General features: G+C 35.2%; 3 protein-coding genes across 4 annotated transcripts in view; all 3 read left to right on the top strand.

Annotated features, from left to right (window-relative positions):
• The first annotated feature begins 1,505 nt into the window (after positions 1 to 1,505).
• Positions 1,506 to 8,137, top strand: fam133b (family with sequence similarity 133 member B). Its single transcript, XM_079878240.1, has 11 exons — positions 1,506 to 1,695; positions 2,187 to 2,284; positions 2,375 to 2,453; positions 2,555 to 2,638; positions 3,079 to 3,117; positions 3,325 to 3,399; positions 3,494 to 3,592; positions 4,714 to 4,761; positions 6,263 to 6,343; positions 6,455 to 6,505; positions 7,437 to 8,137. The coding sequence occupies exons 1-11, from the start codon at positions 1,672 to 1,674 to the stop codon at positions 7,524 to 7,526; spliced, it is 768 nt and encodes a 255-aa protein (XP_079734366.1). The 5' UTR covers positions 1,506 to 1,671; the 3' UTR covers positions 7,527 to 8,137.
• Positions 8,138 to 10,267: 2,130 nt separating this feature from the next.
• hepacam2 (HEPACAM family member 2) lies at positions 10,268 to 22,609 on the top strand. The gene is made up of 9 exons (XM_079879415.1): positions 10,268 to 10,534; positions 16,760 to 17,104; positions 17,658 to 17,942; positions 18,816 to 19,112; positions 20,333 to 20,458; positions 21,038 to 21,059; positions 21,146 to 21,180; positions 21,817 to 21,890; positions 21,970 to 22,609. Exons 1-9 carry the CDS (start codon positions 10,474 to 10,476, stop codon positions 22,078 to 22,080), a joined length of 1,356 nt encoding a protein of 451 aa, XP_079735541.1. The 5' UTR covers positions 10,268 to 10,473; the 3' UTR covers positions 22,081 to 22,609.
• A 2,729-nt stretch (positions 22,610 to 25,338) lies between these two features.
• vps50 (VPS50 subunit of EARP/GARPII complex) overlaps positions 25,339 to 27,265 on the top strand; it is a 125,857-nt gene continuing 123,930 nt past the window's right edge. For both annotated transcript variants that reach the window (XM_079879312.1, XM_079879311.1), the window contains exons 1-2: positions 25,339 to 25,487; positions 26,884 to 26,952. In XM_079879312.1, the coding sequence (XP_079735438.1) occupies positions 25,455 to 25,487; positions 26,884 to 26,952 (102 nt within the window). In that variant the 5' untranslated portion in view covers positions 25,339 to 25,454. The remainder of the gene's footprint in view (positions 25,488 to 26,883; positions 26,953 to 27,265) is intronic.

Below are 27,265 nucleotides of genomic sequence, written 5' to 3'. Positions count from 1 at the left end.
CTTTGATATTTTTGTAAACTTAGGGTCTCTCTAAGGGCTTTTATGAAAGCAGGACTAAGATCAACTGTCTGAGAAGTCTTTGTTTAGCTTATGAAACTGAATCAGTTCTTCTGGATCTGTATCATTAGCACTCTTAGCAGAATAGATAGTACCACAGCGCAATAGTGAAATTGCTTTTATACAATAGTTCTATGAAAATAGTAATTTACTTATTTTCCGACAAAAATGTACCATTTTACTGTTCAAAAGTTTGGGGTCATTTGATAAATACAGAAATATTGTGAAATAGTATTGCAATTTAAAGCAACTGTTTACTATTTGAATGTGTTTTAAAATGTAATTTATTCCTGTGATGCAAAGCTGAATTTTCAGCATCATTACTCCAGTCTTCAGTGTCACATGATCCTTCAGAAATCATTCTAATATGCTGATTTGATGATCAAGAAACATTTCCTATTATGTTGTAACAGTTATGATAATTTTTTTCAGGATTTCCGGATTAATAGAAAGTTCAAAATAATCTGATTTAGGCTATTTGAAATAAAACAAAAAATGTTAAAGTCTTTATTGTCACCATATGATCAGTTATTCATCCTTGCTGAATAAAAGTATTCATTTCTTTCAAAAAAAAAAAAAAAAAATCCAGATCATATTTTAACAACAGATTAACTAGAACATTCTTAATTTTATGACAGGATATTTAATTATAATTAAAGACTAAAATGTCTTTTTATGCCATTTCTCATTAATCCTAGAAATTATATCATATCAGATCAGATGTTGTTTAAAAAATATCTCATTCCATTAGAAAATATCTACTCTTTAAAGGAACACTCCACCGTTTTTTGAAATAGGGCTTATTCATCTTCTTTAATATCTGCCTAGGAAATAGCCTAGTGTTAATCTGCATCGCTATTTGTACTCATTGTGAATACGCAGGCCACAAGAAGTAATTAGGTGTTTTTTTTTGTTTTTTTATATCACTTTTACTCAGGCCATGCTAGCTGGCAACAAAGGATTCCATTCATTATGCTAAGCTAAGCTAGCGCCGACCCTGTCAAACTAAAACAATGCATGCACTGAGACAAAAATGCATTTGCCCACCTATCTAAATGTAGGAAAGAAGGTGAATAAGCCCTATTTAAAAAAACGGTGGAGTGTTCCTTTAAACCACCAAACCGTTTTTTAACAGATCACGTCGTTTTTGCTAGAAAATATGCAGTTTTACAATACATAGGCCTACAATGTCTAGTAGTGATGATCACACATAACTGAGTGAAAAAATACATTGCATTTAAATTCGAGATGAAATGGAAGTTTCTGGAATGAGAAAAATGTAGTCCCGCCCTCGCGCCAGAGAACACGTCAGAGAGAGGGGGAGTTATTTTAATGAAAGATTACGATCAGGAATAATAAAAAAAAAAACAATGATGTGCACAGATAAATCATTTATTATAAATAGCCTACTGCGATATTCCATGTTGGAAACTTTAATTACCAAATAAGAGGAGAAGGCGCCCTCTAGTGAACATGTTGCTGAACAACCGCTAGTTGGCAATTATTCAGAAATTCTCTCTGCACACTGAGAGCCACCGACAGCACCAGAGACATGTAAACAAAAGGCGAATTTCATAGATTTTGGCCTTTACACTTAAGGTAAAATCTGCAGAAATGGGCAAGCGAGATAACAGAGTGGTAAGTAAAGGTAGTTTACGGACTTGTATTCCAAGTAAAATAATCAAGAGGCCTTTAAGCCGCAATGCTAACGCGTCAAAACACTTAACATTAGTCAAACATATTAGCCACGTCCACTCTCAGAATGAATGAGTAAGCTCTTTAGACAGTTGATATATATTGTTTTATGTTTGCAGTCTGACACGCTTGCAAAATGTGGCTATTGCTTAGATAGCAGGCTAGTATAGTTAAGGTATGTGACTCAGACATGCTAACTCAGCTAGCACATATAACAGTTTATTCCACTTAAATGTCCCTTTATACAGACAAGTTTGCTGCTGTCTTTCTGTTGAGCATGTGAAAAGTATTGCATTCGTAGCTTAAACTGATAAAAAGTTATTTTAGCAGCCTGTATCGTGGATGCTGAAGGGTGTTTATCAAGTCTATGTTTTGTACTTTTTCAAAGGGTGTGCTCGTTGGATTATTAATGTTAAAATATGATTGTGTTTCAGGCGTACTTGAATCCAATAGCTGCTGCCAGAGCCAGAGGACCTGCACCCAACACCGGAACCACCATTCAGGATTATCTCAGCAGACCACGGCCATCATGGTACTGGTAAAAACTGATGATGAATCGGTTGTGGATATGATTTTGATGTCATATTACTTTATGCACATGTCTGTTTGTCTTGGATATCAGGGAGGAGGTAAAAGAACAACTGGAAAAGAAGAAGAAAGGCTCCAGAGCCCTGGCTGATTTTGAGGACCGAATGAATGAGGTAGCCTAGATGTTTTGTTTCTGCATTTTATAAGTCAGTGGATTTCCAATAGACCTAGATCTAATGTTTGGATCATATGCACTCTCTCTTTTTTTTCTCAGAGATGGAAGAAGGAACTGGAGAAAAACAGGGAGAAGGTACTTGGTGGAGGTGAAAAGAAAGAAAAAGAAAAGGAAAAGAAGGAGGTAAGAGTTGGTGCAGTAATCAGGGACCTCCTTTATGAAACGCAAGTACAGTCAGATTTGATCCCAATTTCAGTGGATTTCATCCTACATCAAAAGTGAGAAGCAAAACAGGATTTATGATGGCAGAAATTGACATGAAAATGTTCTTACAACTGAAGAGCGTCACATTTTTAAATAATACAACATCAGATATTGAAGATAATTAATTAATTATATTCATGATTAGTGCTTGAATTCAAGAGGAAGTGTGTTTTTAAAAAAGAGGGATGCGTTAGGCATACAGACATTTTATAAATGGTTCAGAGGAACATTTCGGAAAGTGTTGCATGTTCACTTTTAGGATCTTTCTTTGCATGTCTTTATAAATGAGGCCCTTGGTTTGTTGTTGGTTGTCTGGTGGTATCAGATGTTTATCTGATATTTATCTTTGTGATTTCCAGAAAAAGAAGAAGGAGAAGGAGAAGAAAAAGTCCAGTAGGGTGAGGAGAGCTCTCCATTTTCATATCTTGAGCAACTGTAAACCAGAAATTAATTGATAATGGAAAAGTGGAATATTAGTTTTAAATAACTGGAAGAGGCGTGTGCTTTTGTTAGAGTATTCAGGATCAATCTGGTCTGTTATCCACAGGGTCGATTTTAAGTGACTTAAAATCTAACAAATTCTGCTTCTGTTGTATTTGGTCAAGCATTCCTCATCTTCCTCCTCCTCCTCATCGAGTTCTGATTCCTCCTCCAGTTCCCCCTCAGACTCTGAAGATGATGTAAGATGATGTCTAATATGCTCGTTTATTTGCTTGTATTGTTAAAATGGCCGTGAATTATCCCTGAATATTCTCCTGTTTACTGCCTTTTCAGGATGATAAGAAAAATATGAAAAAGAAGAAAAAGAGAAAAAGATCCTGTGCCCGGAGAGCGTCTGATGACTCTGACACGGAGTCCGAGACTGATAGCAGGGTATTGTTGGTTTATATCTTCAAGGAAAAACATAGTTTAAAAACATAGTTCTTGTCAGTTATGGAAGTGTCTGGCTTAAACGTTAAGGCCCCGATAAACTTCATGCAAAATTGAAGAGCTAAGTGGTGTGACGTCATTTTTAACAAAATCAGGCCAAAAAAATGTTTGTTTTGGGAATTTGAAATGGCTTGCTAGAGCAAACTTTCCAGAAAAGTTAGTTCTAGCTGGTAAATGCCTTCGAACTACCATTGGTCTGTGGCTCTGGGGCTCCGCCCTATTTGACGTGGAAATCTTCTTCGGTTCATCATTACTTCTGTTGAGGTCAGACATGAACACGGTACACTAAAAAAATGATTCGTTGAATTTAATAAAAAAAATTATCGTAAGTAGTTGCACACAATTGATTTTAGCTACATTTAAACAAATGCATTAAGTTGAACTAAAATGTATTAAGTTCAACTTAATGCATTTGTTTAAATGTAGCTAAAATCAATTGTGTGCAACCACTTACGATGATAATTTTTATTAAATTCAACGAATCATTTTTTTCAGTGTAGAAAATTAAATTGTAAATCTAATAAAAAGCTACACTGACTGTTTTTTCAAGTTTAATACTGTAAAGTTGCTTAATTTAAAGCAATCTTTTAAATAAAGGGCTATAAATAAACATGATCTGATTTGATTAGAGTGCTGAATGGAGAGCTTGTGCAAACATCCACATCACTATGATCAGATGCTTTCTTAACTTGTTTTCTCACCGCTGTCATTTTTATTGTGTGTTTATTTTGTTATTGAGAGGTAAGCGCGCAGCACATATTTCCACATTCATCTTAACGTCGCTCGGCATCATGCTCGCTAACAGTATACCGCTGCAAAGGGTATTTCAAACTTCTTTTTACCTCTAAGCGAAGAATGAAAAAGAACTTTGCTGTGAGTATATCGGGGCCTTAACTATCCACAATGTATTATACATTATTCTAGATTGGCAGCTCTTGTAGAAATTGCTGTTGATTTGTCTTCATGAATATTAATTTCCACTGCTGAATTAACATAAAAGCTAAATTGCTGGTGATAATGAAGATATCTGTCAAGACTTGATTCCTGATGTCTTTTATCTCTAGGAGTCATCCAAGAAAAAAAGGAAGAAAATGGATGGAGAGAAAGTCAAGGTACTGAAAACTCATTTTTTAAAGTGATAGTTTACCCAAAAATGAGAATTCTGTCATTAATTACTCACCCTCATGTCGTTCCTATCCTATCGTAAGACTTTCGTTCATCTCCAGAACACAAATGAAGATCTTTTTGATGAAATCTTAGATCTTTTTGTCCCTCCATTGACAGCTACGCAACTACCACTGTGATGCTTCAAAAAGTTCATGAAGAGATCGTAAAACTAATCCATATGAATTGAGCGATTTAGGCTTTTATTGACATATAAACATTCATCAACGCACACATCAGTTGTGGTAAACAGAAGCCCAAGCATGTTCGCTTGACGTGTGAGAACCAATGAGGTTCATTCTCGTGTAACGCATCACGTTGCGTAAGAGGTTTGTTCTCTTGTGTCAAGCAGGTTCGGTTGAGCTTCTGTTTAAGTTCACTGATTCAAGTCAAGTCTAGTCACATTTATTTATATAGCGCTTTTTGCAATGCAGGCAGATCAGTATTATTGTTGAATATTAAATTAAATGTTAAATTTAATGTCCCCAACTAAGCAAGCCAAAAGCCAATAGCAACAAAGGCGAAAAAGGTGACGGTGGCAAGGAACCAAAACTCCATCAGGTGACAGGATGGAGAAAAAAACCTTGGGAGTAAACAAGCTCAGTCGGGGGGTCAGTTCTCCTCTGGCCAACGAACGAACAGTGTATGATTATGATTCGGGCAGCATTACAGGTCAGAAGTCAGATTGGATTGGAACAATCAGAATATTATCCAGTTCTATCTGGTCTGAGCAATGTTTATTTGTGAATAAAATCATAAATTCAATCTGTTCATCATATAAAGCGATCGAGTCTCTTCAAAATAATTTTGAGTAAACCGCTCAATTCATATGGATTAGTTTTACAATTTCTTTATGAACTTTTTAAAGCGTCAAAGTAATAGTTGCGTAGCGGTCAATGGAGGGGACAGGGAGCTCTCAGATTTCATCAAAAAGATCTTCATTTGTGTTCTGAAGATGAACGAAAGTCTTACGGATTTGGAACGACATGAGGGCGAGTAATTAATAAAATAATTTTAATTTTTGGGTGAACTATCACTTTAAAGACATTAAAGAAATAAATTATAAAAAATAATAATAATAAATCGCCCTTTTCAAACACAAAAATAGAGTTTTTGAAGTTTTTTTTTTTTTCTAGTATAACAGTTCATAGTACCATATCCGGCATATTAGATTAGAATGATTTCTGAAGGATCATGTGACACTGAAGACTGGAGTAATTATGTTAAAAATTCAGCTTTATCACAGGAATAAATGACATTATGAAATGTATTCAAATAGGAAACAGTTATTTTAAATTGTAATAATATTTCAGTTTTTTACTGTATTTGCAATAAAACTTAAAAATAAAAAACTTATAGACCAAAAACTTGTGTATGTATTGTATTGTAATGTAAAAAAATGTATTGTATTGTATCAGTATCATGAACAAAAATGTTTTTGTTTGAAAGGATGAAAAGGATGGTCGAAGGAAGAGGAAAGCTGAAAGGAGTCACTCTGAGTCTTCAGAAGAGTCTGATGTAGACAGAGACGTAAGAGTGTCTAAACCCTCTGTGACCTTAATATGTGTCATTAAACTGTTTTAGCGCAGCAAATACCATGTGACATGCGAAACTCATCTGTAAATGTTTTTGTTTTTTTAGGCAGAGCCCAAAAAAAAGAAACACAGTAGTGAAGAGAAGGATAAAATTACAGTAAGTCTTCAGTGTACAGCGGCTTATCCATGACTTGGGCTTGTTTTTGCCCTTATGAGGGCAGAAACGACTGAACATGCTACCCCCATCACTCACAGAAATGTTATAAAGAGTGGATTCGCAAAACAGAACTTAAATTTAGCCCCTATTATGCTATTTTAAAGGTCTTTTAAGATTTGGTCTTTTTTTGTTTGAGGTCTCCTACAATAGGTTTAAATGCATCCAAGGTCAAAAAAACACTTAAATTTTCTCATAATATACACTGCACATCACCTCATTTCTCTGAATATTCTGAAAACGGTTTGTTAGAAGATTCAGTCTCTCTAACCCCGTCCTTTCAGAGAGACCACTCTGCTCTGATTGGTCAGACGGCCCAGTCTGTTGTGATTGGTCCTCCACTTACAGCGCATCTCGGAAACGAACCGCCTATCACCATATCTGATTTTCAGCTCCGGAGGCTTCCTCAGCACTTGATACGAACAGTAACGATAGTGTCGGTTTTTCCGTATCAATTCGAGCCTGAGTCCTCATCCTTTTGAAGTGCAGCAAAGTGGATTCACAGCACTGAAAACAGCATCTTCTCAACATGAACAACATGAACCAAACTCTTCCAGTCTCAGCTACAGCTGCAGTGTTTGAGGGTCAAAGTAGATGTTGTTCGCAGGCAGCCGATGAAGACTATAGGCTGGCATTATGCAAATGTATTACTTTGTTAAGCAGGTATGTATCAGGAAGTGAGACTGGAATTGCTGATGACTTACTTCACCAGTTCAGAATCGATTCTTTCTTTTAGGAGACAATAACTTTATTTTTCTCGCACTTTTACATTCATAAACAGCTATATTACACACTGCATGAAAGGTAATGTTCGAAAAAGGGGCATTTTAATAATTAATAACTGATTTTTTTAAATATATATTTATATTTATAGGATAAGTCTAAGAAGAAAAAGAAAAAGAAGAAGCATAAGAAACACAGCAGGAAGAAAAAGAGGAAGACTTCTGGCTCTGAGTTGGACTGAAGGGCTAGTGTGACGTCCTGCGTGACGGACGGCTGGAATTGAGTGTGAAAGGAGACGGAGCTCTTGCCAGACTGTGGGAGAATAATCCCCATTAGATATCTGTTCAAGTGACTCTTACATGCGGGTGCTTCTTGGCACCGGCCGGCACTGTGGCCGACTTGGATGAGAGGATCAAGTGGTTGGGGGACTTGAAAGGGGTTTGGGCTTCATTATGTTCGCTTTGTTTGTTTTTTAAAGCAGATGATTCTCAGTCCAAATAAAAGTCATTTACACCAATGCTGTCCCCGTGTACAGTATGTTTGTGCTGATGTGGATTAGAAATGCTGGTTTATGGGTTGTAAAGGCAGTTGAATTTGCATTAAATATTTTTAGAAAATTCTTGCTTCTGTTTTTCCCTATGAACCAACAGTTGATTTCATTCTGTGATGTTAGAATGAACCAGTGTTTCCTGCTTCAGCGGCATGAAAAAAAACCTAATCATTTTACCCAGGTTGTGAATGTGAGTTTGCAGTCTGTGTTAAATGTGATGCAATAAAGAGTGTGTATACTGCAAAAAATGGCACAAATGACTCTTATGAGCCAGTGCTTTTAATAAATAGTTTGAAAAGTCTAACAAACTTGCCAGTTTGAATTATAACACTAAGGCTGCATTTATTTGATACAGTGAAATATTTTGATCATTAAAAATAACCGTTTTCTATTTGAATATACATTGCCCAGCCAAAATTTGCTGTTTGGATTTAAATAAGCAAATGCTTCAGAGTCTATGACTCAAGGTTATTATAGTTTTGCATTTTTTAATGAGTTTTTATTTTAATATAATTTTCAAATTTCCAGTAAATTTCAGTTTAGTTTTAGTTAGTTTCATTAATGGTTTTGTTAGTTTTAGTTTAGTTTTTTTTTTTTACACATTTCTATTTAGTTTTTATATATTTAGTTTTAGTAATTATAGTTTAGCAGAGTTAACAGAACACTTCCAGTTAAAGACATTTCATTTCAGCAAAGTTTAATGTTTGCAGTTTACAGTTAACTCTTGTGAAAACCTCTTAATAAAAATAAAATAATTGTTTGAGGATGAACAAAGATCCAGACAAATGCAACTAAAAAGTACAAATTATTCATTCATACTCATTCATATTAAAAATGAAATCTTGTTAAACGTGGTGTATAAGAAAAAGATATGCGTATGATTATTCTTTAAGGTTATTTCTATGATTAATCCTTTCCAACATTATTCTTGCATTGATCCATTTATGCTTTTTGTCTATTGCATCGTTTAAAATCATATACTCATAGTTATACTCATATTCAAATGTTCTATTCAGACCAGACATTTAGTATAGCCTACTTCTACTCTGACAAATGTACGTCTATTTCTGGGCTATAGACATGCTATTTGTTTTTTCCGTTAGTGTGGTATCTTGTCTAATTTTATATATGTGTGGTAGGCCTATCTTGTTTAGGCTAGTTTCACATGAGATGGTTATCTTACATGGAATTAAGGTACAGCTCTATTTGCAAAAGGTCTAGGCATGATGCAAATACAGTTATTTGGCCATTTCTGCTTCTTAGGGCTGGTTCACACAGAAAGCGGTTTTGCTTTGAAAAACGGAGAAAAGACGCGGGCAGTGGAATGGGGAAAAAGCGCAAGGTCTCGATACGTGTCTTTTAAAAGGTGAACATATTTTAACTTGGGTGCTGCGTCGTGTCATGCGCGAGACGCTGCAAAAGACGCGAGACTTGAGCGCAACCGTCATACATTGAAAAATACACTCGCCTAAAGGATTATTAGGAACACCTGTTCAATTTCTCATTAATGCAATTATCTAATCAACCAATCACATGGCAGTCAATGCATTTAATGTTGAAAATGTTGAGATCTTGTAGATCTCTCAAGATCTTGACCAAAAATGTATGCACCTCTTGATGGAAATAAATGTTGTGATGTAATTTCCATCAAGAGGGGCATAAAATTTTGGTCAAGATCTTGTATTGACGATACAAGAGTCCAGCACTCTGTAAAGTTTCCTCCAGCATATCCCAAAGACTTTCAATGACAGTTTCGAACAAAATCAGGCCAAAAGAAGTTTGTTTGGCTGGTAAATCCCTTCGAACTACCATTGGTCCGTGGCAATTACGTAATATGTAGGTGTGGCTCTGGGGACTCTTAAGTATTTGCCTATTTAAATCCAAACAGTGAATTGTTTTTGGCCGGCCAGTGTATTTTAAAATGTAATTTATTCCTGTGATGCAAAGCTATCATTTCTCCAGCCTTCAGTGTCACATGATCCTTAAGAAATTATTTCTCATTATTATTATCAATGTGAAACAATTATGAAACCGTGACTCGGGATTCTCTAATGAGAATGAATCTAAATTAGTTCAATGGTAGGAGCTTGTGAAGTAACACTTTCCCTGAAATTCATTTGTTCTTAACTGCGCAAAAATGATACATTAGTCTTAATCTGAGGTTTATGAGCATGATTTTTATTAACCTTCTTCTTCGATAGCTCTTCCACACTCTGATTAAATGACTATTTTAGGTCACTTCTGGCTATTTATGTGTGTGATAGTTCTTGAAAACATTGTGTCTTCCTGGTTTCAGATGAAACTTTGCATGTCTCTGCACTGAATGTCCCTGTGTCTGTCTCGTACTTGAACGTCAGTCTGCGCTGGTTTCACACCTGTAGCAGTATGTGTGTGTGTACCAGAACTTCCCTTCTGTGATCATCTGACACTGTGTGTTTAAGCTGTGTACATCTGCAGTGAGTGTGTATCGGTGAGACTGTCTCTGGCCCTCAGGGTGACAGCAGTGTTTTGGAAGCTCGTCCAGGTGTATGTGTCTAAATGGCACATGGGCGGGGCCTAGGTTCTCTCATTTCCCTGGCAAATACTGTCACCAGTTCCCTTTTCTTGTCACACAGCTTCTGGAGATTATACAGCAGAGATGGAATGTGCTGGAGTCACCATGTTTCTTCTGATGTGCATCTTATTTCTCTTCGTTCCTGGTAAGATGATTTGTATTGCTGTGCAGCAGTGATATCACACTCCAAAACTTTCAGTAAAATATTTTTTACAGTAATTTTTGGCCAAAAATTTGAGGTTGAGCCATTAAGAGAAAGCCAATACTTTGGGACATCATCTAATTAAATACATTCACATTTTTTGAAATTCGCAGAAGAATAAATTAAAATGTCATTCAAAGTTATGTGCATATACATTAATATTTATACTTCAGGAAGATGGTGGATGGATACCTTTAATTATTATTTATTATGACGTTGACTGATGACTTTCAGCAAAAACATGCTTCTCTGCACATTAAGATTATGTCAGGTGCAGAGCCTGAAAGACTAAAACGTGATTTTAATTCTGTAATTCTGAGAAAGTGTGGCGATTACTTCCTACATTTGGAAATTTTCACTTCCATTTTGAAAATTTCGATGGAATAGATTTTTACTGTGACTGTCAGTGTTTGTCCTTATGTTGTTTTAAACTGAAATTTTCACAATTCCATTTCATTTTATTGGACAAAAGTAAATAAATAGATATTTAAAAACGTAATTATTTTATTTTATTATATTGCATTTAATTTAGATTTTTTTATTTAAACAAATCTGTTTGATTTCATGTTCAATGTTTTTAAATGTGGTGGGATTATAGTTTTATTATTGTGTGCTAAATTAATTTTTGAACATTTTAACATAACATTAACATAAGCACAAATTGTCATAATCTTAATATTTGTGCTATGTATTACTGTTGTCAAAAATCACTGTTGTGTTTTCATAAATCCATTTCATTTAACCCTCAAACCGTATTCACTTTATAGCCCTTAATTCTGTAATTGTGGACAAAAGTGGGCACAGAGGACTCAGGTGTGATCCTATTTTTTATTTATTATAAATGTTATATCACTGTCTTCGATAAAATTTTGTCTATCCATTTATGGTGTTTTTTTTAATTTTGGGGGTATTTTTGAATTTATTTACTTCAAAAAGTACCATATTTTCTATGTAAATTATGCTTATTTTTACGTTTTATTTTTTATATATTTTTAACTACATTAAAATATCATTCCAATAAGTTCTTAGAGCTAAAACCTAAAGATGAAGAGACTTTGCTGTCACCTGGTGTCTTATTTTGGTATTAAATTTACAAAAAAACAATAATATCAATGGCCACTAGAAGGCTATAGTACCGACGGGAGCGCCGGCGTGTGTCTCTTTGAGAGCCCATAGAAACTGAAACCAAATCGCTAGCTCAATAATTCTTTTTGCATACAAAACCAGAGATGTAACATGTTCAGATCAAGCCTCCAACATGCTCCTGTTGGGTTGTTTTCACCCTCTAATGAGTCTGTACAAACTGCGTAATATGCGTTTACAAATAAAAAAACACAAAAAAGCATTGCACGTCTTTGCACACATGTTCTGTAGATCTGCGATTGATAGTTACATTTTCCGATGCTCATTGACGTATCACGTTCTGTGCACTATGACCCCAAAGGTTGTCACATGTTGTGACATCACAAGCTGCGTCATCTGACCATGCCTTTGACTCCCATTTGCTGTACCGGTATGTTTCTTTCTTTTCGTTATTGTCTTTTTATCATTGCTTCATTTTATCATTTATTTCTCCTTTACACACTCACAAATACACTTTTACAAATGCAAGCACATTCACACACACGTGTGCGCACGTAACCTTATGTCTAGTCTAAACGAAAGTACACGGACGCGGAGGTTTTGGAAATACTATGCGTCCGATGAAGATGAACTCTCCATTTGCGCATCGGCTCCAGATTCCGTTTCAAAGACGAAGCCGACTTTCTTGAAGGAATAGATCCATCCCAGGAAGAAAGCCAGGTGTGCAGCCAAAGAAAGAAATGACGTGCAATGCATTTTTGTGTTTTTTTTGTTTGTTTGTTTGTTTTTCTTTTGTATTTGTAAACGCATATTACGCAATGTGCACAGACCTATAAATGAGTGTATATTAGAAACTAATTTATATAAACAGTTCAAATCAATTCTGTATAGTTTTAAATTATTTTATGCACGTTTTTCACATTGACAAGTTTGAGGTTGGCATTTATCAAATTTCTGTATTGAATAAAATATGTAGAATATATATATATATATATATATATATTCCTTTTGTTTATTGCACTTTTGAGATATTTATCTAGTTACTATTGATTTTTTTTACAAATATAGCCTTCAAATTGGGAGAGTAAGGATTATTTTGATGTATGGCATATGAAAATGCTCAAAAGAATGACAGCACAGCATGTAAAAATACAAGGATATACTCTGGCAGAACTGTTATGGCTGCATATATATAGGCTGAACTCTATGAACCACTGTATAAAATGAATTTGACCTCTTAAGTTTTTGACTATCACAAGTTAAAATTGTAATTTAAAAAAATATATCTGTGTTAGGTGAGATACAAATATGCCAAAATATGCTTAGATAAATATGCTCAGCTCTGTCATAGGCTCATTGAATGCATTGTTTGCATTGTTTGTTTGTGTGTGTGTGTGAGTGTGTGTATGAGTGTGAGTTTTTGCCATGATGAGAATGTTGTACAGGATCAGCCCTTCATTTGTGTGTATGTTATGTATGCATTGTATTGGATCTATTGATTTATTTTTACAAAAAAACAAGAAGAATGCTCTAAATTACAGTTTTTCCCATTCATTTCTATGGGTGCCCATTTTTGACCCAAATACAGGATTAAGGAGTTTTTTTTTTTCACCCACATTGTAGAATTGAGTCAAAAAAAATTGTGTGTGTTTAGGAGGCAAACTTAGGAAAAGTAGCCAAGTCTTGAACCGCTCAGATCAAGGGAAGTATTTTTTAAAAATAAATTAAAATTAATTTGCCCACATTTGTCCAGATTACGGTTTTAGGGTTAATACACAAAATAAAATTATATATAGGCTATATATATTAATTTTTTATTTATTTAATTTGATATAAATTTTATAAAAAAATAAATAAATTCCCAATATTTTTTACAGATTGTAATTACAAATATGTAATATTATATTTCAGGATAAATAGTATGTATGTATGTATATATATATATATATATATATATATATATATATATATATATATATATATATATATATATATATATATATATCATCTAATTAAATAAATCTTTAGAGTGAAATTCACTATAAATATATACATACTGTATAATATATCTTTTTTTTTATTTTTTTTTTTACCTGACATAATCTTATGAAGGATGTTGCTGTAAGTCAACAGTCATCATCATAATAAATAATCATAAAAGGTATCCATCCACCTTCTTCCTTAAGTATAAATATATATGAAAATACAGTGTGGGTGTGTCTATATATATATATATATATATATATATATATATATATATATATATATATATATATATATATATATATATATGAGACTCATACTCTTGTGACAGATGCTTCCTACATTTTGATTTTTGTCTCACATGATGCTTTAAAAATACACATGCACAAACATTCAAGGCTTAGTGGATTATTCACAGTCAGGCTTTTGTTAATTTTCCAGTCCGCACATTTGTATGTGCATTTTGGTTACAGCGCAAATGTCTGTACTGGACCGTCATGGGATGTGAATAGCAAATAGCAGTGTTTGTTTGTGTTTTGGGAGTTGATGGCTTGCTTGTTGGTGTGAATAGCTCAACACCTAATACCTTTTGTTGTGGTGGTCTAAGTGCGCTGTTGCTATCCCAGAAATAATCCTTGTTTGGAGACAATAAGACCAGAAAAGGCCAAGCACACTTTGAGCGATAAGTGTGGCGTAAGCTCATGCACACTTTCACTTCCACTGAACCTGCCCTCTGGTTCTCTGATGTGCGTGCAATAGGGGTGTCTTTATTTATTATTTAGCGCACAACACGAGCCACACAGTTGTCTATTGTAATGCACAACATTGCCTGTCAGCTGGCCGATAAAGCGAGTAGGGGGTGGAGATGGCTGTGTTCGGGTAGTGAAGGGGTCTGAGAGCGATAGAGCGAGGGAGGAGTGAAACTGTCTATACCTGCCTGCTGCCACACGGCCTTGCCTAGCAACCTAATGCAGATTAACAGCTGTCCGTTAAAGCAGCCTACCATCACTGTGTCCATGCTAAAGAAATCTTATCCTTAAGTAAATGAGATAGTTCAATAGAGTGCAGTGCACTCTCCTTACAGCATTATCGGAGCATTACTTTTGCGATCACTGATACGGAGGTCTCTATGACTTCATGTAACGTGTGATAGCTGTTCCTCACTGAGTGTTTGCTCACCGACCAGTTCAGACAAATTAGAGAGGACTTGATGTTTGATCGCTATCGTTCTGAGAAGCTGGTCAATATTTGCTCATGCAGGCTTGATCAAGCGGAGAGGGCAAAGGCAGATCTGAGTGTATGAACTAATTAATGATGGATAAATCCAGCGTCATGCTGGAATTGCAGATTATGTGAGGGTAGGGTATGTCTTATTCTGCAAACTTCTTATTAAATGAAGTGCCCAAGTGAACCAAAAGAGAAGGAAAACTGCTCGGATTAGCAACGGATTTCGATTAATGTTTTAATCAGCGATGTCACTGTTAATGAGAAACATTGCAGGGTTTTTCGCAGTACCGTTCCGCCCAAATGACCGAAAAGTTGAATATTGAGCATTTGAAGCCTAGGATGGTGTTATGTTGTACATATAGATGGTATTTGCTTTGTGGAAAGTTCAGTGTTTGTAGTCCCTTGTGAAAAAGTAGTGTCCTTAATTATATTGAATGTGCATTTGTAGTGTACTTCAAATAATAAAAGTAGGCTATATTTTTAATAAAAACCTGTGCAGATAATATAATAATGAAATGAAATGACTGTTACTTAACTTTAAAGTACATTTGAAATCATTATGTTTTAATAATCTTTTGCTATGCTTCTATTTCAAAGACAATTGAAGAACCTTTGAAATTACATATAAAGATGTACTTAAGTGGGTCAAAAACTCTCTTAAGTTCAACTAATTGCATATTACATTTTAATTTAATACATGCAGTTAAGTGTTAAAAAAAGCATAACATTCAGTTTGCACTTTTATTCTTTTGAATATTCTTTTGTTTTCGTAATAAGTACATTTTTAAAAGTACGCTAAAGTGTATTTTTTCCCCACAAGGGGTGTGATATACTTTTGTTAAAATGTCCTTTTTTACTCACAAAAACTGCACCACTAAAAAAAAAATTTTTTTTTCATGTTCATCACAAGAGACAATAAGGCTGTTTAGCTTTTTAGTCTTAAAATCTGAGAAATGCAAGATGTTAATTTGCTACATAAAGGCATTTGAACATACAGTACTTTCAAACTGTTTCATTTATGCTGTAGAACAAAATATGAAATTCTCTTTAAGTTTCATAGACCTTCAGAGGTGGACAAAGTACACAACTTCCTTACTTGAGTGAAAGTACAGATTCCACTGGTTAAATATTACTCCCTTACAAGTAAAAGTTGTAAAGACTGAAGTAAAAGTACAGAAGTACTTGTTTTTAAAAGTACTTAAGTATCAAAAGTAAAAGTCAATGCATTGTTTCAGTATTGTTGCATTGTTTTATGTAATACTTACAGTACCTTATGCCTCTGAATCTATGCCTGCATACCCTCATATCAATATCACATTTATTTCTAGAACACAGTTCCAGTAGTGGGAGTGAATATGAGATTCGGACACCCAAATGGCTGTTCCCTCAAATAGTGCCCTATTTAAAGTTTTTTGGTTTTTAGTATGAATATGTTAGCCTTACTTTTATCTATAAGCTAGTGTGCTCCAAAACAATGACAAAAGTCGCATTTAAAAGACCAAACCCAACGTTGACAACATCAACAAAACCAACATCAGTCGGGTTCTAGACGTCAACCCGACTTTCATTTCCAACCAAAATCCAACGTCAATCCGACATCGGGTTCTGACGTCAATCTGTGCACTTAAAGTGTAAAGTGTACTTAAGTACAGTACTTAAGTAAATGTACTTTGTTATTGTCCACCTCTGTAGACCTTATTTTAATCATAAATCTAAAACTGCTTTTCTGAAAAAACATTTAAAAGGAATCCATGTTGACTTAGCCTCCAAACTGAACTCTAATGACAGTACATAAAACTGATTATTTGTGTATATCTTAAATATTTTTTGACAGTACAAGTCATTAAACATAATTTTACTCTCTCTTTTGAACAGGTACAGACTCTGAATACATTTCACTGGAGCCCGTGCAGCATGGGAAAATGGGCGACTCTATGCTCCTCAGAGTTGAGACTCATTTTGATGTTCAGAATGTAGAGTTCCAGGGGACCTGGTATAAAACTAAGCCCAATAAAACTCATTTGGTCACTTTCACAGGGACCAATGTCATCTCAAATCTGCGCCTAAAAAACAATTTGCTCAATTTGCCTGATGTCTCACTATATTTTGAGCATCTGGATGAGGACACACAGGGGGAATACGAGCTGGAGATCAACATCGTCTTCCCGGAAAGCTCCAGTCCAGTGCATGTCACTAAAACAGTAACGGTCACAGTCAGCGGTAAGAGCCGAGTTTCAGTGTTTTTTGGGTTCTTATACAAATGCAAGTCTGTTTCCTATGCAATCCCATTTCTGCCAGATAATAAACAAATCATGCTCTGGTCATAATTATGGCATAAAATGTTGAAATTATGACAGTCAATTTAAATTGTTGAAATTATGACTTAAAAGTCTAAATTATTGCATACTAAATTGAAATTGACTTAAAAGTAGGAATTATGACTTAAAAAGTTTGAATTATTACTTAAAAAGATGTAATTATGAGCTACTACATTGAAATCACGACTTAAAAAGTTGTAATTATAACTTAAAAAGTAAAAATTATGACTTGAATCGATATTATGACTTAAAAAGTCAAAATTTACAAACTAAATTATGTCTTTAAATGTCAGAATTATGAATTAAAAAGTCATGTTTATGGTATAAAAAGTCCAAATTATTACGTACAATTACTGTTTTTTTCTCTGAGATGGAAACGGTCTGCCATATACATACATATTTCAGAGAATCTCTTTTCTTGTAAGCGCTCAGTTTTATGTCTTGTCTGCTTCCAGTGCCTGTGTCCGTCCCCGTAATTAGTAAGACCCCAGAATCAGAAATCGTGGAAGACAGGGACAATGTGACGCTGACTTGCTCAGTTGAACACGGGACAAATGTTCAGTTCGAATGGCTCAAGAACAACTTTTTTGTTGGTCCAAGTGACCGGCATACATTCTCACAAGATCATCGGACGCTTGTAATAAACCCTGTCAAGAAAGAAGACATCGGCCAATACGTTTGTGTGGCGAAAAACCACATTAGCAGTCAGACAAGCAAACAGGCTGACCTCAGTGTGTTCTGTGAGTATCTGTCATTCTGTTCTGGCTCATTTATTATCTGTTATCATCCCATGTGTAAATCATTGCATCATTATTGCACACTGTCCAGCAAGTTCCTCCTGCAGCCTGAGAATTAACTGCTGTTTGCATTGTAACGCAAACGTTAGACATGATCTGTCCTGACACGCCTTTTATATTAAAGCAAAGATAGATGAAAGTGGGTCAAACTATTAAAGGTGCAAAGCCTAATTTTTTCCTCATTAAAAAGTTTTACCACTAAAGAAATCAGTAGTATTTTTTGAAAAATATGTTTAAAATCACGTACACTCACATGAGATGAAGACTAATTTCAGAAGCCTAATAAAAGCTGATTTATTTTACATGAAGAGGGTCCCCTCATGGGGGCCGCCATTTTGAAATCACATGACCAGTTGAAAAATCACTCAATTTTCCTCCTTAACCTTCGTGTTGTTGTACAATATAACTCACAGAATAAAGAAAGACTATGAACTATTTATAGTAATTAGCTCTTTTCCCGGCATTGACAGAATTTTCCGTCATTTATGAGACAACGCTTCCCTGCCGTTGACTGAATTTACCGGCTTTTTATGTTACAAAAAAAAAAGTTATGCATTGAATCTCTGGATCGAAACAAGGAGCACAACAAGTGATAAAAGAATTGCTTTTGCACGTTGTAGTCTTTGAGAGAGAAAAAAAAGCAACTTACGCACATTCAAGTGTTGATTAAAAAAAAAGAATACACTGAGCTAGAACTAGAACTTTAGTCTGGTAGAACTAAAACAAAGTAATAGAAAATTGCAATGAAATTAAAAAAAAATGAATGGAAAAACAATCCACTAATAATGTTTTTTGCAACTTTACCAAATTTTTCAGATGGGCCTTATAACCTGGCAGTAAATTCTGACCAATGTCTGAAAACTGAAAGCGTGTTCACAGTGAACCCAGGGGAAATGGCCTTTTTTGAGTGTTATGCGGACTCGAACCCTCCCAACACCTGCTCCTGGATCTCTAAAACAAATAACGGCACAGAGGTTGTCATGATCGGACCGCGGTTTGAAGTGAAGCCGTATGAGTTACCTCAGGGTACAGAGTTCTTGTGTAGAGCATTCAACAATGTGACGAAGAAGCAGGACGAGACCAAGTTCACACTGGTGGTGGCCAGATTTACAGGTATGTTTGCTGCCACCTACTGTTTTGGATCTGTACATTAGTTCATGTTCTGTTGATCTGTCTTTACTGGGTTTGTGTTGGAGTCCCAAAATTTTTTTTTTTTTTTTTTGTTATTCTGGTTGAAACTCTCTGATAGCAATCATTAATAGAAGTGCTCTAAATATATATATATATTTTTACATATCCTCTGTTTAAGTCTCAGAACCAAAACATTTTCGTCCAATCACTGCATTTGGTCCGACAACCAATGCAAACCTCTAAACCTACCCTACACCCCAACCTTAACCAATGAAATCAACTGCAGGGCAGGATTTATGCTGAATAGAGTGTTAAAGCAAATGGCAGTTCAGGAGATAAGCAGTTAATAAGATCATACGAAACGAGATCGCCGAGCCAGGCCATTTGCATATCCCCAACCGGACCTCACCAGACAATTGGACCTTTTTAGTTGCACAGGGCATCATTTAAAACAAAGCAATAGAGTACAACTTTTCCACGTGTAAAAATAACTTTTTATTTTAAATTGTTATATTACTATATTATTTTATTTTATTTTGAAATGTAAGTCAGTGACAATTGGCTAAGCCATAACCAATGGTGCAAGTCTTTGCGAGTGGAGACCCTGCCCCCTTGTGGAGGTTCTGCCCACTTTTGGAGTTCACGCCCCATTTTGGAGATCTCTGGTCTGCAGCTATACCTACTTGTCAAAGCTAGCTTGCTATTGCTAGCCATTCCGAAATTGCCTACCCTACCTTTAATTAACCTTTTAAATTCTTCTGACCTGATCAAACTGAAGTAGACCGACATTATTGAAGCTTTAAATAATTGAATAATAGTAATAATGCATAATGTATTTTGCACACATTACAAAAATTGTCATTGGCTTTGGTGTTATCAGTTAATCTGTCCTGTTTGTTATTCCTTTGTTCCATCCATTGTCACACTGCATGGTCGTGGCAAGCTGTTTTTTTTTTTTTTTGTTCTCCAGTTGCTAAGTAAATCTGTGATTAAGTCTTGCTGTTCCACTGGAAAGTAAATAGGGGCCAGCACCTGGTCTTATTGTTTACATCGTTACAGGCCGTGAATTTTGTTTCAGTGTATATACTGTGAATGCAAACATGCAATGCAAGTTCTTGGTTGTTGAAAGATGAAGATCACACACCAGATATGATTTATTACAAAATATAAAATGCAATGCTGATATATCGATCTGTTTCCAGGAAAAGCGAAATATATCCAGGAAGGGAGTGCGCTGTCTTCATTGACTTTCATCACAGTCTTCTCAGTCGTCATCATTGTGTGTATGATGTTTGTGCTCCTAAGGAAGAGCTGCCATCCAAAAAGAAGTATGATATCATTCTGCTTTTTAACAATATTCAGGCATCACCTTAATAATGTGTCATTTGAACAAAGTCAGTTATTCAAAAACCATCTTTTTCACTTAGTCCAGATCACAGAGTGACTAGGTAACGCTTGAGTAATTAGTGATGCTGCATTTTATGAGTATATTCAGAGTAAAAAAAGATGACTGATTACATCTCAGACTCATGATAATGTTCTCTATAATTTGTCAGTTAGTTAATAGTTATTAATTAGGCTAATCTCATTAAGAAATGATTGATTACCAAATAAGGAACTATCTCCTAAATGTGACATTACATACTGATTAGTTGTACTGGTTAATACTAGTAGCTGAAATGTAAATCTAGTGCTACTCATTAGTCCTGTATTACTTCCTGCATAGTTACTTATTAATGATGGCCCATTATTCTAATGTTACCGAAATTTGTCAACACAGGACAGAAAACGAATATTTGATTTCAAGGGTTCTTTAATTATTCATTTAGTGTTTGTCAGGCTGTATTTAAATTGGCCACAGTTACTGAGACAGAAATCATTTTTAACTGATTTTTATTTTTCTACAGTGATAAAGACCATCTACAAGAGGTAAGAAAATGATTCTAATTTATACAAGCATGTGATAAATGTATTGATTTGTGTGACGTCATTGATGGATTGATCCTGTCCTCCAGGCCTATGACAGAGCAGAGAGGACTACACCGCTCCGGTACGTTTACTGCACGCCTCGGACTATAATATACCTGTGTTGTTAAGCACTGATGTGTACACTGCCTCTCTGAACAAACAAACTCCCCAATCCCATTAACATTACAACCATAATCATATCTGCTTGGTTTCTGTCAGCACACGCTTTAGAAAAAAAATTCCACCTTGCTGGTTTGGCTTTACTTGGCCACGTACACTGTCACTCCCTTTTGAAAATAAATAGGATATTATTAACTACTTACTGTCTAAAGTAAACTAGTGTGCTTGTGAACTAAAAAGGTGGATAAAATGACTCATACGCTGTCTAATGGACTTTTAAAACATCGCGTAATATAGATCTCAATAGAAGTTAATGGCAAATAAAGTAAACATTTATATTACTTGCCTAAATTTAGCTTTGTACACTGTAAAAAGTGAATAGTTGGATCAACTTAAAAAAATTACTTCAATTGGTAACACCTAAAGAAATTAAGTTTTCTCAACTTAAATTATCACGTTTTATCGTGAAAAACGTGATAATTTAAGTTGAGAAAACTTAATTTCTTTAGGTGTTACCAATTGAAGTAATTTTAAGTTGATCCAACTATTCACTTTTTACAGTGTATTATATACACACTAATCTGAATAATATTTGCAGGTCATGAAGATGCAACTGAAGACTTTGGCATCTATGAATTTGTCTCTGTCCCTGAGAAAATGGATTCAACACAGGTAGAAATACTCACTTTGCTATTTTGCATGGGGAGTTTTGCCCCAGATCAGTTTATTATTTCTTCCCTCTGTTTTCCAGGCATCCTGCAGGTCTTTGGCACGGCTCGATTCAGTCAGAGATTTGCATACCACCATCTATGATGTCATCAGACATGTGCCTGAAACTCCTACACTGAGTCTTTTGAAATGAGAGAGGTGGATGGTCGCGTGAGCTCAGATGTAAAATGCATTTTACTCTTTTTTTTTTTTGTGCCATTTTTTTCTCAGTCACACATTTAAGCACGTCTTTTGCTTTACAGTTATTCATTTTTATACTTCCTTTTTATACTTCCTAAAATCTGAAAAACATAAACTTGTGCTGGGCACTTTTTTGTTTTTATTGTCTTAAAAAATATATAAAAAAGAGAACTATGAGATTTTATTCTGTAGCAACATGCTTAATGAAAAGCTAAGAGTATTTATATATAAATACAGTTGTCGTCTTACAATCGTTTTTCTTGCATAATAAATGTAAATATGTAAGCATTTTGTACTTTGAAACTGTATTTTTTGCACACTGCAGTGTATTCTGTGATATTGCTCATTACATTTTAGAGACGCCACATTTCATGTTTTCGATTGTAAAACAGACATCATCTGTCCGTTTTGTTTTCTGTGTTGCACCTGTTCACATTTTAAACACAGATGCATCCATTCATAATTTCAAAATAAAGGTTTTTAAAAATATATATTTGCATTTTATTTTATTTTTTTATTAAATATAAGATATAAGATATAGGAGGTAAATCGAGTTACGTAATCAGATTCCTTTTTTCAAGTATCTAGAAATTAACAAATTTCTAGTAAATTCTAGTAAGTTACTTTGTTCTCCCATTTATTGACTGACACCTCTCATGTTTCCATGTTGAGAGAAATCAGGAGTAAGTGCAGAGGTGTTGTGTGCGCTGTGTAAACATAATGGTTATTGCCCAGATGAGAAAAAGAAACGCAAAAGTGATGTAATGCATTACTTACCATATAAAGTAACTGAGTAATGCGATAAGTTACTTTTTAGGGAGTAACACAATATTGTAATGCATTACTGTTAAGTAACACTTTAGAGATAATGTCTTTAAATTTTTTTATTTTAGCTCAAGATTGTTTAGTCTCTTTTTGCTTATTTGTGCATCAATAAATGTGTTTAAAATTTAATAAAGATCATTAGAATTTTTGTAAGTATGGCAGTGAGTCTTCCTGTGCACATATTTTGCTGATAAACTACATTAAAGGGTTAGTTCACCCAAAAATACAATTTATCCCATAATTTACTCTCCCTCAAGCCATCTTAGGTGCACATGAGTTTCTTCTTTCACCCAAACACAAGCAGAGTGTAATAAAGCTTCCATGCTTTATAATGGGTGTGAATGGTACCTTAGATTTTGAAGCCCCAAAAAGCGCATCCATCCATCATAAAAAAGAATCCATACCATACGGCTCCAGGGGGCTAAAAAAGGCCATCTGAAGCAAAGCGATGCATTTTTGTAAGAAAATATTCATATTTATAACTTTATAAAATATAATCACTGGCTTCCGGTAACGGCCGTATGCGAGTCTAGTTCCGGCGGAAGAGTGACCTCTGACCCGACGCATGACGTAAGATGTAGGAGCGTTCCAGGCAGGTTTTTGAGCACGTAAATCACGACTTCAAACCACGACTTTGTAGCGTTCCAGGCCAGTCACCGTGTACCGCCTGCAGAAACACTGCATCCGTAGGGGCTGCCATTGTTTTGTATGGTTTCGCGGGCTATGTGACGTCAGAGCTCGTAACTGGGAGTACATCGATCTAGTATGAGTTCACGGGTGGGAAGTCACGGGTTTGACTGCCGTTCCAGTGCACTTTTCACGGGTATAAGGTTGGAAAAACACGGGTTACAGGTTGCCTGGAACGCACCATTAGAGTAGGTGAGAGGAGACGCCTCTCGCGGTTCAAACAACTAGGGCAACAAACTCAAGCTCCTCCGACATTTCTCTTTGAAAATTCTTGTTTTAGACTTCTAATTTGTGTGCTTCTGATTCGTGACTCTATCCTCTGTGCTTCCGCGTTCATCTGTACGTCATGCGTCGGGTCAGCGGTCACTCTTCTGCCGGAACTAGACTCACTTACGGCCATTACCGGAAGCCAGTGATTATAGCTTATAAAGTTCACTCCCATTAGAAAGCTTGGAAGAACCAGGATAGTTTTTAATATATCTCAGATTGTGTTTGGCTGAAAGCAGTGAGTCATGTAGGATGGCTTGAAGGAATATGGGATCATTTTCATTTTTGGGTGAACTAACCCTTTAAGCACTGATGGGTATTCTTCTACCCCCAGAGAGATCGTCTGATAAGCGTCGGCTAGTACCTGAACAAACAGGCAGTGTTTCATAAAAGGAGGATTTATAACATGACTGTGTTTTTTCTCTCCTCTGTTTCTCGGGAAGAGCAGCAGTATTATATCAACAGCTCTCAGCCTGGGGGAGGAGGAGGTGCCACTCCCTCATTTGACTGGGAAATCATCAGCACTTTATTGACGGAAAACACTGCTCTCTTACGTGTGCTCATATCAGCAAACAGCCAGTTAGAGAGACTCGTCTCAAACACCCACGCTATAGAATATTTATGGCAGGTTGCTCATATATTTGCTGTAAACTAATCTCTGAGCCGTGAGAGGTAAACAAATTAGGTATTGTCGCTTTTTCCAAGAATCCGCTTTTTCCAAGAATTCATTTGATGTGTCTGTTGGTACTGAAGTGCAACACAATGCAGCCAGTCTTCTATGCTAAAAGACAAAAATAAGCATTTTAGTGTAGCCGGTGGTCTAGAAATGGTTGGAAAAGTCAGGAGATAGGCTACTGACTTTGTTTTTCCTACGTAGCCTATGTCTCAAAAAATGGTGATGCAAAATATGGAAATTTCTAATGATGGCTTCTATAAAGCTGTATACAAATGCAGACCTATAATTGCTTTCTCAGAGGCATGGCAGCTTTTTAATTTGCTTTAAATGTAAAATTGATTAAACAAATAAGCATGAGAAGAACCGTTTTGTCTGCAGAAAGTGCTGACAACATCACAACAATAGGCGAGTATACTAACACGTGAAAGCCCATTTTCAATACGGGCATTTTCAATTGTGACATAAGAAGTTGGAATTATGAGATAAAAATGAATAATTATGAGACAGAAGTCTACATTATGACCAAAAAAAAATTATAATTATGCCATAAAAGTTGTAATTATGACAAAACATTGATATTTTGTGTCTTTTTATGTCATAATGTTGACTTTTTTGTATGTTAATTTCGACTTAATGTCGTAATTCTAACTTTTTATGCAAAAATTGTGAAAATTTCGTAAATGGGCTTTCTGCCTTAATTTAAATGAGTATATTCTATTCCGAGGAACTACATATCCCATGCTGCACTGGCCACCTGTCACGTGATCCCAACAGTGAAACATGGCACCTGTGTAGCACTGTAGGAACAGAATCGCCGTTTGACAGAAAAACACCAAAGGATACATTGGGTTTTGCTGCTGTTCAACTATACGATGCAGAAAATCAAGTCTCTGATGTCCCGTCAGGTGTGTTATTTCTCTTCTTTCATCAGTCTGCTTCTTTATTTCATTGACGAATCCGGAAGCATTTTAATAAGCTAGCCTGCTAGCTAAATATAAATAAACAGTAAAACAGCTTATGTACAGTTTATAGACCTGCACATTTCCTCATAGTATCATAACGCATTCAGTCATTAACGAACATAACGGAAAGATTACTATAAAAAGGTAATGTGAGCTCTTGGCCAGTAGCTTAAGATGCTGCTGAGATGTACTTTATTGAGTTTAAAATAATCAAATCAATAAAGAATCTTCCTTTTTTGACCTGTCATATATAACTACAAACGTACGGTACAAAGGAGTTAAAGACACACCCTAAAAAAATGTCTCCCATAGTGTATGATTGCAGAAAGAATATATATGTTTTTATTGAAAATTGATGGAGCAACAAATTTTGTGTGAAAATAAATCATTATTTTGTTTAAATCTTATAAAGGTGGCACGGTGAGCCTTTTATTCCACACATTGGGTAAAAGACACTAAGTATTGATACAAATACTTTAGCTAAAATAATATGCCTTTAACAATGTCTAAGTTAATACTTGTTCAAAACAATTACTTGAGCAAAATGTCTACCATTTTTGGTTTATGTTGATAAATAAAAGAATTATTTTTTGTTCAACAAATATACTGTCATTAAAGTGTTCATTTAAAAAAATACAGGAGAAGGAGCATTGAGAATACAGCATTGAAGGAGATCCCATATTAATTAATTTAATAAAGCTTTACAGTCGTAACAAATAAATCTGACATTTTATTATATGATACGATATATACATATATATATTTTTTTTAAATATGGTTTCATTATAAATATGGTGACTATCTCTAAGGTAGACACCCAATTTGATGTATGATATTTACCATCTGAATCTAACCATGTCATTTCAACAAATGGAAAAGTCAACCAGCTATTTCTCATCATGTTAATTATTGTGTCTTTTACCCCAAATACATATTCTTCCGTAATTGCAAAACTGTTGCTTTATTTACCTTGAACAAAACTGAAAATCATTAACAAGAACTTTGTATCAAAACATAGTCAGTAATTTTATCGATTTTAATTTGCTACATAAATCTACAACATTTAAAAAAAATAATTAAATATTAGATCAAATTAGTGGTTTAAAAGAGAATAAAGTCAAATGCGCCTTTTACCCTGGTGCGCCTTTAGCCCCGTTGTACCCTATGTGTCGTTAAACTTTTTTTAGTCTTTGTGCAGTTTGGTCCCATTGGTGGATTATTGCTTTTTTTTTTTTTTTTTTTTTTTTTGCCGAAGAGTATTATCATATTAAGGGTCGGCAGCATCTAACTCCCCCGATAAGTCGATTCCTAATGCTTTACTGTTGATTTTCTTTGCCAGGGTCTGAAAAGTCCCCAGGAGAGTGTGGTTGACATGAGCCCTGTGGAGATCTTCAGGAGCCCCAGCAAGGTCAGTTCATGTTCTCAAACCAAACCTGCGCTGTTTCTCCACTAAGCCTCACATTTGTGAACAGATTTTGTTGTAAAAACAACAACAACAAAGAACACAGCAGCCCATCTCAGCATTCACTGAAGAAACTTGTCAAATGAGTGCTGAAAAATGTCTTTGCCGACTAGATGAACCAATCCTCTTTGTATATTATAGTCTATGTACGGATTAAAATGCTCTTCTCAAGACCATATCTGATAACTTCAGTGAATTATGTCCTGCGCGCTGCAGGCCGCTTCACAGTCTAGTGTTTTTCTTTACTCAGACGACTATG

This window comes from Squalius cephalus, assembly GCF_949319135.1.
Source record: "Squalius cephalus genome assembly, chromosome: 8".
Lineage (NCBI taxonomy): Eukaryota > Metazoa > Chordata > Actinopteri > Cypriniformes > Leuciscidae > Squalius > Squalius cephalus.
This window is presented reverse-complemented; position numbering and strand designations above follow the sequence as displayed.

Excerpts from the sequence above, each read along its gene's own strand:
- fam133b (XM_079878240.1), top strand. The coding sequence starts at position 1,672 with ATGGGCAAGCGAGATAACAGAGTG. Across the intron at positions 2,639-3,078 it reads AAGAAAAGGAAAAGAAGGAG|AAAAAGAAGAAGGAGAAGGA; the intron begins GTAAGAGTTGGT and ends TGTGATTTCCAG. Across the intron at positions 3,118-3,324 it reads AGAAGAAAAAGTCCAGTAGG|CATTCCTCATCTTCCTCCTC; the intron begins GTGAGGAGAGCT and ends TATTTGGTCAAG.
- hepacam2 (XM_079879415.1), top strand. The coding sequence starts at position 10,474 with ATGGAATGTGCTGGAGTCACCATGTTTCTTCTGATGTGCATCTTATTT. Across the intron at positions 10,535-16,759 it reads CTTATTTCTCTTCGTTCCTG|GTACAGACTCTGAATACATT; the intron begins GTAAGATGATTT and ends TCTTTTGAACAG. Across the intron at positions 21,181-21,816 it reads GAGAGGACTACACCGCTCCG|GTCATGAAGATGCAACTGAA; the intron begins GTACGTTTACTG and ends TAATATTTGCAG.